At 47.6% G+C, this 16,886-nt stretch overlaps 1 protein-coding gene across 4 annotated transcripts in view; it reads left to right on the top strand.

Annotated features, from left to right (window-relative positions):
* Positions 1-13,673, top strand: part of LOC144670078 (CD276 antigen-like) — a 347,132-nt gene extending 333,459 nt beyond the window's left edge. For 2 of the 4 annotated variants that reach the window (XM_078532477.1, XM_078532475.1), the window contains one exon: positions 13,228-13,673. In XM_078532477.1, the coding sequence (XP_078388603.1) occupies positions 13,228-13,247 (20 nt within the window). In that variant the 3' untranslated portion in view covers positions 13,248-13,673. Of the gene's footprint in view, positions 1-13,224 lie in introns of all 4 variants that reach the window. The other 2 variants (XM_078532476.1, XM_078532473.1) reach the window with 1 other exon arrangement.
* Positions 13,674-16,886: the final 3,213 nt, after the last annotated feature.

Below are 16,886 nucleotides of genomic sequence, written 5' to 3'. Positions count from 1 at the left end.
GAATCTAATCATCCCCTCTTGACATTCAGTGAGAATTGTTTTTCCCCTCAGGGTAATGAGTCTTTGGAACTCGCTTCCTCAAAAGGTGGTGGAAGCAGAGTCCTTGAATATTTTTAAGGCAGAGCTAGATAGATACTTTATTAACAAGCAGATGAAAGGTTATCGGGGGTAGGCAGGAATGTGAGGTTACATTCAGATCAGCCATGATCTTATTGAACAGCAGAGCAGGCTCGAGGGGCCAAGTGGCCTACTCCTGCTCCTAATTTGTATGCTTGTATGATATTACCATTGCTGAAACCCCCACTATCAACATCCTGGGGGTTACCATTGACCAGGAACTGAAATGGACTATCCATATAAATACTGTGGCTATAAGAATAGGTCAGAGACTGGGAAACCTGAGGCAATAACTCATCCCCTGACTCCCTCCCCACCACCACCCCAAAAGCCTGTCCATCATCTACAAGGCACAAGTCAGGAGTGTGATGGAATACTCTCCACTTGCCTGAATGAGTGCAGCTCCAACAACACTCAAGAAGCTCGACACCACCCAGGACGGAGCAACCAGCAACTTAAAAGTTCACACCCCCCCTCCACCGACGCACAGTATCAGCAGTGTGTACCATCAAAAGATGCACTGCAACAACTCATCACGGCTCCTTCAACAGCACCTTCCAAACCCACTACCTCTACCGCCCAGAAGGACATGGGCAGCAGATGCATGGGAACACCACTACCTGCAAGTTCCCCTCCAAGTCACACACCATCCTGACTTGGAAATATGTCACAGTTCCTTCATTGTTGCCAGATCAAAATTCTGGAACTTCCTTCATAACAGCAATGTGGGTGGCACCTGTACCAGATGGACTGCAGTGGTTCAATAAGGTGGCTTGCCTCCACCTTCTCAAGGGCAATTAGGGATGGGCAACTAATGCTGGTCTTGCTATAGACATCTACACCCCAAGAAACATAGTTTTCATGTGTTTGTTATCAAGGCTACAAAAGAAATCAATTAGTTTAAAACTTCTGTGCACATTTCTTCCATTATAAATTCCTCTCTCATTTGTCATAGCAACAGCCTGTGTAAAGTTGCCACTCTAATCACTTTGTCATTTCCTTTCCATTGAAGTGCTTCAGTGCCTCTAGTGGTGGGACAGTGTAATTAAAGCGTGACATGTTTACATACACAGTTCCCATTTTAAATGTGGACATGTTTTACTTGAACTTGATTCCCTATGTTCAATGCCACAAGATAGTAATTAATTAAACAAAATGGTGATGTTATCCTTTAGCGATGACTTTTTAGCCAATGCTAATTATGTAACTATTTCACCGTCCTTTGCTTCCCATCTCATTGGTTGCTAATAACTGTGTGATGGATCCAATCATGTTATGTTTGATTGACAGACCTCCGGAACCAAGGCGGGAATTTGATTGGACTCAGTTTAAGCATGAAAGATTATTGTGGCAATCCACAACACTATTTACAATTCATTCATTTGGAAAGCAGCACAATTAAGGTTAATCATGTGATTTGCCCATGTGAATGGACATGCAGATAAGATTCACGAGGTTGGTTCCAGGGATGAGGAACTTCATTTACGTGGATAGGTTGGAGAAGTTGGACAGTTCTCCTGGAAGAAAAGAAGGTTGAGAGGAGACTTGATAAGAGTTATTCAAAATCATGAGGGCATCTGGACAGAGTAGATAGGGAGAAACTGTTCCCATTGGTGGAAGGATTGAGAATAAGAGGGTTACAGATTTAAGATAACTGGCAAAAGAAGCAATGATGACATGAGGAAAAACTGTTTCACACAGCGAGCGGTTAGGATCTGGAATGCATTGCCTGAGAATATGGTGGAGGCAGCTTCAATCGAGGCATTCAATAGACAATCAGATTGTTACCTGAAAAGGAAGATTGTGCAGGGATACGGGAAGAAGGCCAAGGATTTGTGGTTCCATAGCTGGTGAAGAAATGGAAATGTTTCAGAGTGACTTTATTTTACAGTAACTTAGTGCAAGGCACTTTAGGTTTAGGATAGAGGCACTGCAGCTTTGGTTGCCTGGCAACGACATTGTTAAGCAACATACATTGCTCTTATGGAGAGCTGGCACAGGCACAATGGGCCAAATGGCCTCAATGTGGCTTCAAAACCCCAAGCCTGGGCTCCCTGTGAAGTGGAAGATAAAGACAAGCCCCAAGACTGGTTGGGTTTTGAAGCCAGCTTCTCTGTAATGTCATGCTGCTGATTGGTCAGGTAGCTGAGTTACCTGAACAAGGAATGTCCAGCACTGGAGAAGACCATTGAAGTCCACGTGCCTCCTAACTCAATGGATGCAGCCTTGTCCACCCTCCGCCCATCCCTGGAACAAATGTTGAAGTCCAGATCTTCCTGGAAGTATAACGGAGTGTTGAAGACGCACACTGTTATTGACCAACAGATTGGCCAGGATGCCCAGGGGGTGAAAAGGTATAAGCAAAAAGCAAATTACTGCGGATGCTGGGAAACTGGAAACAGAACCAGAAAATGCTGGAAAAACTCAGCAGGTCTAACAGCATCTGTGGAGAGAAAGACAGAGTTAACGTTTCGAGTCCGTCATACGGACTCGAAACGTTAACTCTGTCTTTCTCTCCACAGATGCTGTGAGACCTGCTGAATTTTTCCAGCATGTTCTGGTTTGGTTGTGAATGAAGGGATGTGCCAGGAGTTACGAACCTCCAGAACTTTCTCCATGCCATTTCCATTGCTCAAATCCCATCTTGCTCTTGGCCTCCCTGCTATTTTTAAGAGCTTTCTGGATTTGTACAGAGTCCATTACATTCTCTGCTTGTAATTAAAAGAGTAATCAACCCAATCATTGCTCATGCAATGCCAACCAACCTCTCCGGCCCAGAAAGGGGATAACTTAAACAGTCGATTCTCATTCTTTCAGATAGTAAATTGTTCTTGGAGATTTTAAAAAGCATTCTTTTTTTATTCTTATTTCCTTTCTGTGGTTTTTTTTTCCCCTCTTGATCCAATTTTTCCTTCCCTCTCTTTGTCTCTTTCTGTCCCTGATTTGACTCTAGTTCACCCCATTTCCTTCTCGGTCGGTTCCTCGGTTTCTTTCTCAATCCTTAAATTCTCAAAGATTAAGGAGACATTTTCCAAGGTCGCAGATGCTCCATTGCCATCATCGCGCTGCTTTGAGCTTGCACTTGCAGAAAGTTTGGGAGCAAAATATCCTGGAGGTGATGAGTGAGGGGGGAAAAAGTCTAACAGGAGATACCGGACGCCAGAATATTTCATTCCATTGCAAGGATGCTCCTAACTGTAGTATTATACGCTTTTGTTAACACAGAATCCAAATTGTGGTTCCATAGCTGGTGAAGGGATGGAAATGTTTTAGAATAACTTTATTCGACAGTACTTTATTGCATTTTAAGTTTAGCATAGGGGCACTGCAGATTCGGTTACCTGGCAACAACATCGTTAAGCAGCGCACGATCCACGGACTGGTTTCCTTAACTCTATATTTGTCAGCAATAACCTTAGTTAAAGGGAATTATTCCGAAGCCCCTGATAAACTCCCAGTTGAACTCGGATCAGATCCTTTCACCATTCTTCCTCAACCACAGCGACTTGCATTTACATCGCGCCTTTAACATAGCAAAACTTCTCATCAGGAGCAAAACTTGACACCGAGCTACTTAAGATGAGTTGGCTCAAAGCTTGGACAGAGAGGTAGGTTTTTAAGGAACGTCTCAGAGGAGGAAAGCAAAGAAGTGAAGTTTAGGGAGGGAATTCCACAGCTGAAGGCACGGCCGCCAATTGTGGAGCGATTAGAGTCAGGGATGAACAGAGTGCAGAACTGGAGGAGTGAAGAGGTGTTGGAGAATTGTCGGGTTGGAGGAGGTGACAAAGACCGGGGAGGGCCGAGGTCATGGACGAATTTGACAACGAGCCGGAGAATTTTAAAACTGATGCATTTGCCGGAAAGGGAGCCAACGGGGGTGAGCGGGCGCGCGGTGATGGATGGATAGGTCTGCTGCGAGCTGGGATATGGGCGGCAGGGTTTTGAATAAGCTCAAGTTTACACGGGGTGGAAATTGGGAACTTGGCCATGAGAGCTGTTGTGACCATAAAGAACCCGAAAATGTTATTAAAAGCCAGCAATATTTTATATCTGGAACTTGAGAGAGATTTTTTTTCTCATCCACAGTATTCTCCCCTCATGTTTTTTTATCTGGAATTGCAAATCCCTGATCATTTTGCTCTCCTGGGGTGAAGTCCCATTGACTGCAGCCTTCTGGTACCCTTGCTCAACTTTCCATACTTTATGGCCAGGATTTTACCTTCCCTGCCGGTAGATTCGTAGGCAGGGTGAGGGGTGGTGACTGTAAAATTTCTCGGATGGCCTTCGCACTGGGTGCCCAACCACCCCGACCTCGCCCCAGTTTTACTCTTGGATGGTTGAGGCCTAGGCCGTCCTGCCCACTGTTACCCCAATGGGGGGCTCTTAAGAGGCCAATTATTGACCACTCCATTTTCAGGCTGGTGGGAGGAGTTCAGGGTCAAGGGGGAAGGCTGAAAATGGACTGTGTCCAGGCCTTGGGCAGGGAGGGAGGGAGGGAGAGAAGGCCGCCTCCATCAGATGCCTCTGGACCGACCCCTGCAGGTTCTCCTTGCCCCCACTCAACCTCTCCACCAACACCCCCGCCACCACCCTCTACCCACTCCCTTGGGCTTCTCCACCCTGCGCTAAGAACCCCAAAACTTACCTGGTCCTGAACTCCCAGGAGTTAGGCTGTAGGGACTGCTCACCATCCCAGTCCTGCCCAATGCAACCTCTGGTGCTGCTGGGACTACAAAGCCACTGGCCAATCAGATTGGCCAGCAGCTCCCTGAGGTGGGACTTCTTCCCAAGTGAGGGGCGGAGGTCCTGCCTCCAGCCAATTGACATGCTGAGGGGGGTTAAATGGCTGCTGGGGCACGTGGTCTTGGCGGGGATGTGTTCTCCACCGAATCTTCCGATTGGCAGGAAGGGAAATCCCACCATCTCGGCCCACATCTGAGCCAAAACACTGGGGCGGCAGGATTTTTCAGATGGCAGGATTTCTGCCCCGCCACCGAAACAGGCAACCCTGTGGCTCCCTCGCTCGGGAGGGAGTCCGGCCTCGGAGAGCTGTCCAGCAATCTAATTGGCCAGCAGCTCACTAGTCTCAGCAGCGCCAGTGGAAATAGTGGCCAGGACTGGGACTGCAAGCGGCCCCCAGATTTCAGTCCTGGAATCCAGGACCAGGTAAGTGCTTGGGTCTCATAGCGGGGAGAGCAGCTAAGGCTTGAGGTGGGGGGGTAGAGGGTCTTTATATGGAGGCTGGGTTGGGGGGGCGGAGGGGAGACATCTGCAGGGGGGTAGACCGTATGGGGAGGGTGGGTGGGTGACATGCCCGATGTAGAAAGGAGGCCTTGAAGGAGGTGAAGCCCCCACTTCCCCACTCCAAGGCCTGAGCAGGGTGACTTTCTGGGCTTTTCCCCTGTTCCTGAACTCCTCTCGCCAGCCTGAAAATTGAGGCTGTTTGGGAAATGGTCCTTAAGGGCCTCAACTGGGGCAGGGGCGGGAGGGCTGGCCTAGGCCTCACCCACCCCACTGCAAAAGGGAGGACTTTGGGGGTGACATCCAAGGAATTTTATGGCCTTCCCCCCCTCCCCCCCCCTGTCCATCACCCCAACCCAACCATCACCCCATCCCACCCTGGAAACCCACTGGCGGTGGGCTGTAAAATCCAGCCTTGGATGTCAGCGAACTGTTTGACTCCTCGGATCCAAGCATGAGCCTGATCCTGTCCCCATCAATCCCTGTCCTTACCAATAAACTCCAAACAAACCAGGGAATGAACCTTTCCAGCTGCATTGTTTCAGTTCCAGAAGGATCCCTTTGTCACCTAGTTTGACTATTTCAATGCACTCCTGACCGGCCTTCCACATCCTACCCTCTCTAAACTCGAGGTCATCCAAAACTCTGCTGCCCCTTACTTGCAGCTAGCCTCATTCACCATTCAACCTGCTGACCTACATGGGCTCTTGGTTAAGCAATGGTTTGATTTTAAAATGCTCCTTGTTTTCGTGGCCTCACGCATCCCTGTCTCTATAAATCTCCTCCAACCCCACGTGAGATATTTGCGTTTCGCTACTTTTGGCCTCTTGAATCCATCCCCGATTTTAATCGCTCTACCATTGGCGGCCGTACCTTCTGGGCCCTATACGCTCTGGAATTTCCACCCGAAACCTCTCCTGAACTAGAAGCCTCTCCACGCACCATACAGGATGAGCTTTGCTCGCAACCCCCCCCACCCCCCCGTTTATTTTTCTTTCTCCTCTTCCCCTTCTCCTTCTCCTGCTGCTGCTTTTTAATCCTTTAATGTTGCAGTAGTTTATTTGCTTCACATCGTCAAGCCTTCATTCTGGTGCCCTGGGCCTTTTGACGAGGCTTCAAGCATTGTGATGTGATGCACATTGCAGCAACTTAGTGATGTTAATGTAGGTGACAGTTCACACTTGGGGCAGTTTAGCTCCAGAGGTGCCTCTGTAAGTTGTGCGTTTTTCCCCTTTCAGCTGTTTCTCTCTCTTGTCACTCAGGGGATCCTGATTCTGCGACGATTCTGTGGAAGGGAGCTTTCATTGGGAAAGAGCAAACTTTAAGCATTTTTATAATTCCTCGGTTCGTTATTTATATTTGCATTTTCCGTGAGGAAGTGCTGTCCCTTGGGGGCCAAACAAGTGGAGCCAAAGGACAATCTAATTGGCCAGCGGCTCACTAGTCTCAGCAGCGCCAGTGGACGTGGTGGCCAGGACTGGGACTGCAAGCAGCTCCCATAGTTAAGTCCTGGAATCCAGGACCAGGTAAGTGTGTGGGTCTCATAGCGGGGAGGGCAGCTAAGGACTTGGGCCGGGGTAGGGGGTCTTTATATAGAGGCTGGGTGAGGGGAGGGAGCAGCTGCAGGGGGGCAGACCGTGTAGGTAAGGGGGGGCACGCCTGATGTAGAAAGGAGGCCTTGAAGGAGGTGAACCCCCACTAGATTTTTGGCTCCACTCCACTGGGGAAAATCCGGCCTAGTGTGATCCATGAAGCCTATCTGTTAATTGAGAGTGAGCTTGGTTCAAAAACACCCAGTATACTATACTTCCATCCAGAAGACCCAACCAGGTAAGGACTCAATCGTAACATCTAGTCAACATCTCAAATAATGAACCTTTTTCAGGGCTTAGCTTCTTTATAATGCCATTCTGGCTGTTTCAGGGACGATAGCCCATAGTGTGGTAGTCACAAGTTGATGGAGCCACCATAACATGAGGGAGATACAATGGGAGGGGATTTCCGCCCCCTCTCTCCTCCACCCCCTTCCCGGCGGGATCTTCCGGTCCAGCCAAACTCAATGGAGATTTGAATGGCTCGCCGCATCTGTCGCTGGAAATCTACCACAGCCGGGCCGGAAAATCCCAGCCAATGAGTGATTGAAAGAAAAGGAAAAGAAAGATTTGCATTAATATAGCATTCTTCATGACCGCTGGATGTCTCAAAGAGCTTTACAGCCAATGAAATACTTTTGAAGTGTAGTGCAGGAAATACGGCAGCCAATTTGCACACAGCAAGCTCCCAAAAGCAGCAATTGATAATGACCAGATAATCTGTTTTCCTTACGTTGATTGAGGGATATACATTGGCTAGGACACCGGGGAGAACTCTTCTCCAAAGTAGTGCCATGGGCTCTTTTAAATCCATCCGGACAGCCAGATTGGGCCTCAGTTTAACGTCTTTTCCAAAGGACAGCACCTCTGACAGTGCAGCACCCCCTCAGCACTGCACGGGAGTGTCAGCCTTGATTTTTGTGCTCAAGTCCTGTAGGTGGGGCTCAAAGGTGAGAGAGTTACCAACTGAGTTACATGGCTAAGGAAGATACTTTAAAAAAATAGTATTTAAGCTGTGATTTCTGTATTCTTTATTCACTCTGGTGATTTCCCCCTTACAAAACCAACTGGCGATTTCTTCTGGATTCCCTCAGCCTAAGGCATATAAAGGAAGACCTTGCATTTATATAGTGCCTCTCACATCTCAAAGTTCTTTATAGCCAACAGATTACTTTAAGCATTATTGCTGTTGTTTTTTTTAAGCAGATGTGGCACCGAATTTGTGCACAGCAAGATTCCGCAAAGAGCAATATATAAAGGACCAGATATCTGTTGGGTTGATTGAGGTTTTTGATAAATTAGACACAGAAGGCCAGATTTTTGCGGAATGAGGAAGAGTCTGTGGGCATTTAAAAATGGCGGACGGATTCAGAAGTCCCACCCCCATTTCTGACAGATCCAATTATTGCCAACAGGGGAAGGGCTTGATTCACACAGGCAGGAAATATGAACTCAACAGGGCCATTTGAACTTAGTGCTGAGTTCAAACAGACCCCATTTTAGCTGTTCCAGTGGCTTTAACCCTCAGTGTTGGAGCCATGAATTGATGAAATAGAAATAAACACTCTTGAAGGGTGGACAAGTCTATTTAAATGTCATGATCAGAATTTTAAAAAAATCCCTTGCTGTTTAAACTTGGAACAAAAATAGGCAAAAGCTGTCAGTGAGAGTTTAAAAAAAACACTTGTCTGCTCGACTACTTTGGTTGACAGGCCATCTGATGTAGGCTGGAAGAAAACATTACCACCTGTTCCATAGTTTCAATAGAATTTCTTGTTGATATTTCCCAAGGGCTGTTATTATTGTCGTTATGAATGCATGGCTGGGTTTCAAAAACTACAGAATCATTATCTCAGCAGTGGGTTCTGAGTTCACAGTTGAATAGGCAATTTAAAGAGGTATTAAGGGATTACCTGTCTTTAATCTGGCAGGATAGCCAGGATGGATGCAGCTCCAACAACACTCAAAAAGGTTGACACCACCCAGGACAAAGCAGCCCATGTGATTGGCACCCAAGTAACCACCTTCAACATCCATACCTTCCATTACAGATGCACTATGGCAGCAGTGTGTACCATCTACAAGATGTACTGCAGCAGCTCACCAAGACTCCTTAGACAGCACTTTCTAAACCCACAACGTCTATACCCTAGAAGGACAAGGGCAGCAGATGCCTGGGAACACCACCAACTGCAAGTTCCCCTCCAAGTCACACACCATCCTGACTTGGAAATGTATCACAGATTCTTTACTGTCAATGGGTCAAAATCCTGGAACTCCCTCCCTAATGGCACTGTGGGTGTACCTACACCACATGGACTGCTGTGGTTCAAGAAGGCAGCTCACCACCACCTTCTCAAGGGCAATACGGGATGGGCAATAAATGCCAGCATCACCCACATTCTGTAAAAGGAATTAAAACAAAACAAATGATCTAGAGGCAGGAGTTAAAATGCCATCATGGGAGTTGGGCAATTTAATTTCAGTTACTTAAATAAATCTGGAATAAAAGAACTACTATCCATAATGGTGTCCATGAAGCTACTGCATTTTTGTTACAAATCATTTGGTTGATCCTTTAAGGAATAAATTCTGTCGTCCCTGCCTGGACTGGTCTATAAGTGACTCCTGACCCACCACAATGTGGTTGACTCTTAACTGCCCTCTGAAATGGCCTAGTGAGCCACTCAGTTCTCAAGAAGGCAGCTCACCTCCATCTTCTTGAGTTCAGTTAGGGGTGTGCAATAAGTGCTGCCCTTTACAACACTCCCCACCTCCTGTGAATGAATAAAAGAAGAGAATAGCCTACATTGTGTGCTCAAGTTGCTGGACCAGGGACTTTGAGTCACCCTAACTATAGCTGAGCACATTTCAAATGTTGATCGCTCTTTGTGTTTAAAAAAGAAACTTCCTGAATTTATCTTTTACCAGTTTGATTCAGTCTCCCACCGGACAATCACACGGCTTTGATCTACAAATCGGAAACTGGTGAATAATTTAGAAAGCCCCTTCTGGTATTTTTGCATAAATTAATTTCTTGATCTGACGGTTCTTTTATTTCCTGCGCACGTACGCAGCTTTTCAAAACCATGTTGGGAATACTGTTGAACTGTTTATAAAATAATCCCCTTAAGTGACCTTAAACGCTGTGTGGAGCGGGTGGAGGGGAGGGGGGGCGGGGGGCAGTTTTATGTCCTCTCCCATGGCATGTTTGGAGGCGGGGAGGGCATTTAATCGGGTGGGAGGGTGTGTCGTGTAAACATCCCGCCCCCTTTCTTGCCTCCGCCAAAGTTGAGTCCGGGGTGTGGAGGCTTGTGGACTTCCCCCCACTGCCGCTAGTTCAGGCCCTTAAGTGGGCTATTAATGACCACTTAAGTGCCTCATCCCACCGCTGCTGGTATTAACCCAATGGCGTGCAGGTCTGCCGCCACTCTGGGACAGTATGGGCTGTTTGTGGTCTCCTGGTGGTGGGGAGCATCCCTCATTCCCTGATCGGGCAGCCCAGCGTTGGAAAGGAGGTGGCTGCCTGCTGAGTGCAGCCCCTGTCCTTGCTGCCTACCCTCCTCGCCCACCCCCCTCACTCCCCCCCACCCCCAACCCGCACAACTCCCCCCCAACCCACGCATGTCCTACTGCCATAACTTACCTCTGGCCTTGGTCACTCCTCAATCCTGGGCCCCTGGTGATTGTTGTTCCTGCAACAGCCACACCTCCCCGGTGACTCTGGTGAGCAAAGGAACTGCCGGCCTCTGACTGACCGGCAGCTCTTAGTCGACAGGATTTCTGCAGCCTCCCCCAAGGTCCTTGTTGCCAAGTCCCGCATGTGACTGCTTAAGTGCCTAAGAGGCCCTCAATACTGCTGGGGTTCCCAGAGGAGGCAATGTGAGTCTGTTGTTGGCTCTGCAGGCAGCTGGCGAGACCCCCTGATGTCTCTATATAATCCCCCCCACCCCGCCCCACACAAGGGTGATCCTCTGCCTGTCTCTGCATCTCCATCAGTTTTCTTACAACGTTTCCAGAGGCACTTCTTATGCACGGGGCTCAGTATGAGCCTGGCCTCTGGCCTGGTCCTCCGACCATCAGGGACCTCAGCTGTTGCATCCTCCATCAGCTGCGAGGACATAGATTGTGTCCCCCAAGTCTAATCATGAAAGCGTAACCACTGGGGTGAATGTCTTTGCACTGGGGTGTTCGCTGATGATTGCACAAAGTTCAGCACCCATTCTCGACTCCTCAGATACTGAAGCAGTCCATGTCCAAATGCAGCAAGACCTGGACAACATCCAGGCTTCGGCTGACAAGTGACAAGTAACATTCACGCAACAATTGCCCAGCAATAACCATCTTCAATAAAAGATAATCCAACCATCTCCCCTTGACATTCCATTACCATCGCTGAATTCCCCCACTATCAACATCCTGGGGGGTGACCATTGACCAGAAACTGATCTGGACTGGCCATACAAAGGCTTTGGCTACAAGAGCAGGTCAGAGACTGGGAATCATGCAACGAGTAACTCACCTCCGGACTCTCCAAAGCCTGTCCACCATCTACAAGGTACAAGGCAGGAGTGTGATGGAATACTCTCCACTTGCCTGGATGAGTGCAGCTCCAACAACACTCAAGGAGCTTGACACCATCCAGGTTTGATTGGCACCCCAGCCACCACCTTTAACATTCACTCCCTCTACCACCAATGCACAGTAGCAGCCGTGTGTACCATCTATATGATGCACTGCAGGAACTCACCAAGGCTCCTTGGACAGCACCTTCCAAACTTGCGACCCCTACTACCTAGAAGGAAAAGGGCAGACACATGGGAACACCATCACCTGGAAGTTCACCTCCAAGCTACTTACCATCCTAACTTGGAAATATATCGCCGTTCCTTCACTGTCGCTGGGTCAAAATCCTGAAACTCCCTTCCTAACAGCACTGTGGGTGTATCTACACCACATGGACTGCAACTGCTCAAGAAGGCATCTCACCACCACCTTCTCAAGGGAAATTAGGATGGGCAATATAAATATTGACATAGCCAGCGATGCCCATGTCCCGCGAAAGAATGAAAAAAATGTGTGGGGCCACTCGTTGTTGGCTCTGAGACATCGCTCCAGAATAGCAGGTGGTAGCAGCAGTTGTATTTATCCAGTTTGGGGGTGGGCGGGTGGGCAGGGAGAGATGAGCAGATGGTAGCAGTAGTTGAGGGTACCTGGGGAGGTGGGGGTGAGATCAGAAGATTCCCGCAGGAGCTGTCACCTCAAGGCATCCACTCACACAGCCAGACTGATGATTGATGCTACAGGATGTTTGATGCTACAGCAAGATTACTTAAGGAAGGATATATGTATATTGGAAGTAGTTCTGAGAATGTTCACTTGGCTGGATACCCCCTGTGGGACGTAGAGGTTGCCTTATGGGGAAAGGTTGGGCCTATACTCATTAGAGTTCAGAAGAATGAAGGGTGATCTGATTGAAACATATAAGATTCTGAGGGGGCTTGACCGGTTAGATGCTGAGAGGATGTTCACTTCGTTGGGGAATCTAGAACCAGGGGACGTGGTTTAAAGATAAGGGCTCTCCCATTTAAGACGGAGATAAGGAGGGATTTCTGCTCTCAAAGGGTCATTAGTCTTCCGAATTCCCTTTCACAGAGAGCAGTGGAGGCTGGGTCATTGAATATATTCAAGGATGAGTCAGAGAGATTTTTGATCTGCAAGAGAGCCAAGGGTTATGGGGAGCAGGCAAAAAAAGTGCTCTTAAAGTCACAATAAGATCAGCCTTGTTTTTATTGAATGGTGCAGCAGGCTCGAGGGGCCGAATGGCCCACTCCTGCTCCTATTTCTTCTCATCTTATGATTCCAGCCAGGATTTTAAAATTCGAGCTGGAACATTGACGAGTGAAATCAGGGAACATTTTGTTTTTTTTCCCCCACACACAAAGTGTATTAGAAATCTCTCTCCCTAAAAGGCTGTGGACACTAAATCAGTTTGAGCTCTCGGGACCATGGTAGATTTTCCTGGTGACAGTTCTGATGAAAGGGCCTTGGGCCGAAACACTAACCCTGTTCCTCTCTCCACAGACGCTGCCTGACCTGCTGAGCGTTTCCAGCATTTCTGCTTATATTTCAGATTTCCAGCCTCGGTGATACTTTACCTTTTAGCGGGTAGATTTTTCTCGGGTAAACCCATCGAGCAACATGAAGCAAAGATGGGCAAAGCGAAGCTGTGATGTTGACCTTCCAACCCTTTTTGTCTTTCTCTCCTTTTCAGCAGAGGAGGAAGTACTTGAATGACCAGAAAGAAAACCTGAAACAAGCCAACGGCCATTCCACGAGTGCTTTTGCCATTTTGCTGCCTTGCCCACAGCTGTAACCATTAAGTATAACCCAACCGAGCAGGACCTGAGGCTGGATTAACTGGGGTCCGAGTTCCACAGCGGCGTTGAGCTAAATCCTTGTCCCTCTACGTGTTTAGCCGAACTGTTTGCTCCAACGATCCTGGGGATTGCTGCAGATGTCACTGTTGAAAGCTAATATGATGTCAAAAATTAAGAATGTGGCTTAATTACCTTCTGTGCGAGCTGTTGGCCTTCAGAGGCCAACTCAGCCCCAGGAGAACAAAGATCCTTGTTCGGAAGGTAAAACAGTGTTGAAGCAGAATGTAATTTTTCGACTGGGAGATATTTTTTAATCTGTAGAATTGAATTGTTCTTTCCTTGGCTTGTGTTGTGATTTTTGTTGCTGTTGAATATAGTGATGCACACATAACCAGCTGTTGGCTTCAATAGAACATTTGTGCTCTTTTTGCAATCATAGTCATTCTGGCTGTTTAGTCGCAGCCTTCTTTGCTGCTAGTATGTTGAGGGACCTCCACTTGTCTTCAATCTCGCCCTTAGCACATTTCTAACTGTCACGCGGTAGAGGGGAGCGTTTTGCCGTGGGAATGACAGTGAAACATTAGCCGCCGTTGCTCTGCTGGAACACAATAGCCAAGTGGAGTCTGCACCTACACACAATAACATGGAGTCCAGAAGTGGCTGTCAGCCTGTCCTGAGGTTGTGGTGTTGATGATTTCCCCCTGCCAAACCCCGCCAGCCCCCAAGGCTGTAATCAATGGGGAAATCAATGAATTGACCAGAACTTGTACTCTTACACTGTTAGCCTCGCAGTAAAATCCCTTGGGAAAAGTATCATATTGTTTAATGGGGCGTAACTGGATTTTTAATGGCGCACTAACTTGATAATTACTGCCAAACACCTTCAGTGGCCCTGAGAAGCTAGGTTTATTTTTGTCAGACGTCAATGTCAAATTTCTCCATTATGATAAAAAAAAACACACATTTTCAAATAATTGTTTTTCAAATTTCTTCACATTGATATCTTGGCTTCTATCTAAATCCACTCAATCGCTTGTGTCACTGTCTAAAACTATAAATTGCAAGTGAGGGATCAAGTGCTTTTAACTGTCCGGTTTGCTGTCTGTGGGAATTCATCAATGTGATTGGCTGCTTACCCTGCTCGCTGACATCACAGCTGCTGGATGCCCGGAGATCCCCTTGGCTTAGCATCATGTTTTGAACGGGAATGGGGGAAAGCACAACACCGAGATCGCGAGCCTTTAAGGTGAGCGTTGTTCCTGTGCTGTGGGCTGCAAAAATCAAGACCGCTGAAAGTTAAGAAAATCCAGTAAAATTAGCGCGATGGTGCCAATTCTTTGATCGGGAGCTCCGAACAGAGAGGGTGACGTTCAGGATATTGCAGGCCCATAACTCCCTATTTCCACCCGTTAGTTAAATTGACAGAGGCTGCTGGCTGGCTCTCTCTTCAAGCACTGCTCCTCAGCAAAAGCAACAGGCTGTGGGATAAACCTTACAGCATTGAACACCACTGGATTGTGCCACGGGGGCTTGAAGAGATGTTTCCCCAAAGTCGCCCATGTAGTCGTACGCGCGTGTGCACTTTCTTACCTGTGGAGTGAGAAATTCTACCTTAAATAACTCAGCAGCAATGTCTTTTGCTTAAAAAATGAAAGCTTAGTTTAATCCACTGTACTGCTGTGGAAGTTCTTTGAGAATAGATAAAGCTACTAACGCATTACACACACACACACACACATACAGATTAGTTACAAATAAAGATAACATTATACTTCCAAAAAGTGGATCAGTTTAGTCCATATTTGGTGCAGCCCTGAAATTTTTGAACCAAAATGTTTCGTTCTCTGAAGTGAAGGTTTTGAATCTGTATGGTTGTCTCTGCAGCTGTGATGGCCTCCACGATCGAATGGCCGGTGGTTGTTTTAACAGGTGAGCTTAGTAGGTGGAATCAGGTTTACAGGCAGGAGGCCTGTTATGCAGGCCTGGCACTTTTAGCTGCCTAATTATTTTACAGCGGACCCAGATGCATTTCTCTGTCTCCCCCTGGGTTGAAACTTCTTCAAGATGGTTCTCTTTCAGTGCCTTTGGCAGGTAAGCTAAGCTATCATGTGACCTGCACAAAAGGCCAAGTCACCTCCCAAATAAAGCATCGACACTTCAAGTAGCTCTTCTCCCACCTGTGGTTCTTGGCTTTTGTCCTGACCAAGGCACAACTTACATTCTTACAATGACGCACCAACAAAACTTTGTTATCTTCTGGATGAGACTACAGTGAACCAGAATTAAATTAAGGAATGCCTTTCGTCTTCTCGGAAGAGGAGACCCAGTCTGGAAGCTACAATTCTGTCTGGCAGCTTGGAGCCGTTTTGAAACAGTCTTTAAACTCAGCCCAAGGGCCAGGGTTTTAAGGCCCTGCTGTGGCAAGTCTCCACCCCCAGCGGACGTGGCGAGCCATTTAAACCTGCATTCGGTTTGGCGGGGCCGCAACATCCTGGCCCAGGTTTTTTTTTTAAGAACAGTTTGTCTAAAAAAAAGGGTAAGATCATAATTGCGCAGCGTAACAATTGCATCACGAGGCAACGGCACATCGAGGGCTCAGGTTACATCAAATTCACCCAGGGCAGAATTTTTCATCGTGCGCCTGACCCGAACGGGAGCGAGAAAGTGCGCGATGATGTCGGGGCAAGCGTCCCGATGTCATCGCGCACTCTCGCAATCTTTTTTTCGGCGGGGGGGCACGCAAGAGGCAGCAGTGCACCCGCCGACAATCGAGAGGCCTATTAAGGCCCTCAAGTAATGAATTAAGCTACATTTTTCGCTGCTCGCTCAGCCGTTTGGTTGGTGGGCGGGCGGGCGAATAGGCCAGGCGACCTTTGCATCTTTAACGAAGCCTCATCCGTGGACGGGATGAGGTTTCCAGCGCTTACTGAAAACAAAAAACAATTTAAAAATTTTTAACATCCTTTCTCACCCGTCCCTCTTCATGTGACTGAGTCACGTGTGGGGTCCGTTAATTGGCCAGCCACTGTGAAATCGCAGCCGGGGCCCAATCGCGGGCAGCGGTCAGTTTAGCGGCTGCTCCCGGACCCGCCCACCATGCCCGCCCGATGAGGGGAAAATTCTGCCCCCAGTTGATTGATCCTTGTGATTGGCTTTTACTCCGTCAGTGTGTAGGCTATTCCCTCATCAAGCGCAGTGAAACAAAACTTTCAATGTGATTTGCACAAACCCATCTGATCCTTTCCCCCATGAGGTTCATCACCATCGAATTTTTTTTAAAAAAGAGGTCAGTTTTCAACTTGGAATGGGATATAAAAATAGGGCAGTTTTACTGCAGCTGTAGCGGCCTTGGCGAGACCACATCTGGAATACTGGGTACAGTTTGGTCTCCTTATTTGAAAAAAGATATAGCTGTTGAGAGAAGGTTCACCCAACCCATTCTTGGGGTTATCTCATGAAGTAAGGTTGAACAAGTTGGGACTATATCCATCGGAGTTTAGAAGAATGAGAGGTGACCTTATTGAAACATATAAGATCCTGAGGGGATTTGATAGGG

This window comes from Cetorhinus maximus, chromosome 30 (assembly GCF_964194155.1).
Source record: "Cetorhinus maximus chromosome 30, sCetMax3.hap1.1, whole genome shotgun sequence".
NCBI lineage: Eukaryota > Metazoa > Chordata > Chondrichthyes > Lamniformes > Cetorhinidae > Cetorhinus > Cetorhinus maximus.
Note: the sequence above shows the minus strand (reverse complement) of the source record. Positions and strands in the feature narration are given on the sequence as shown.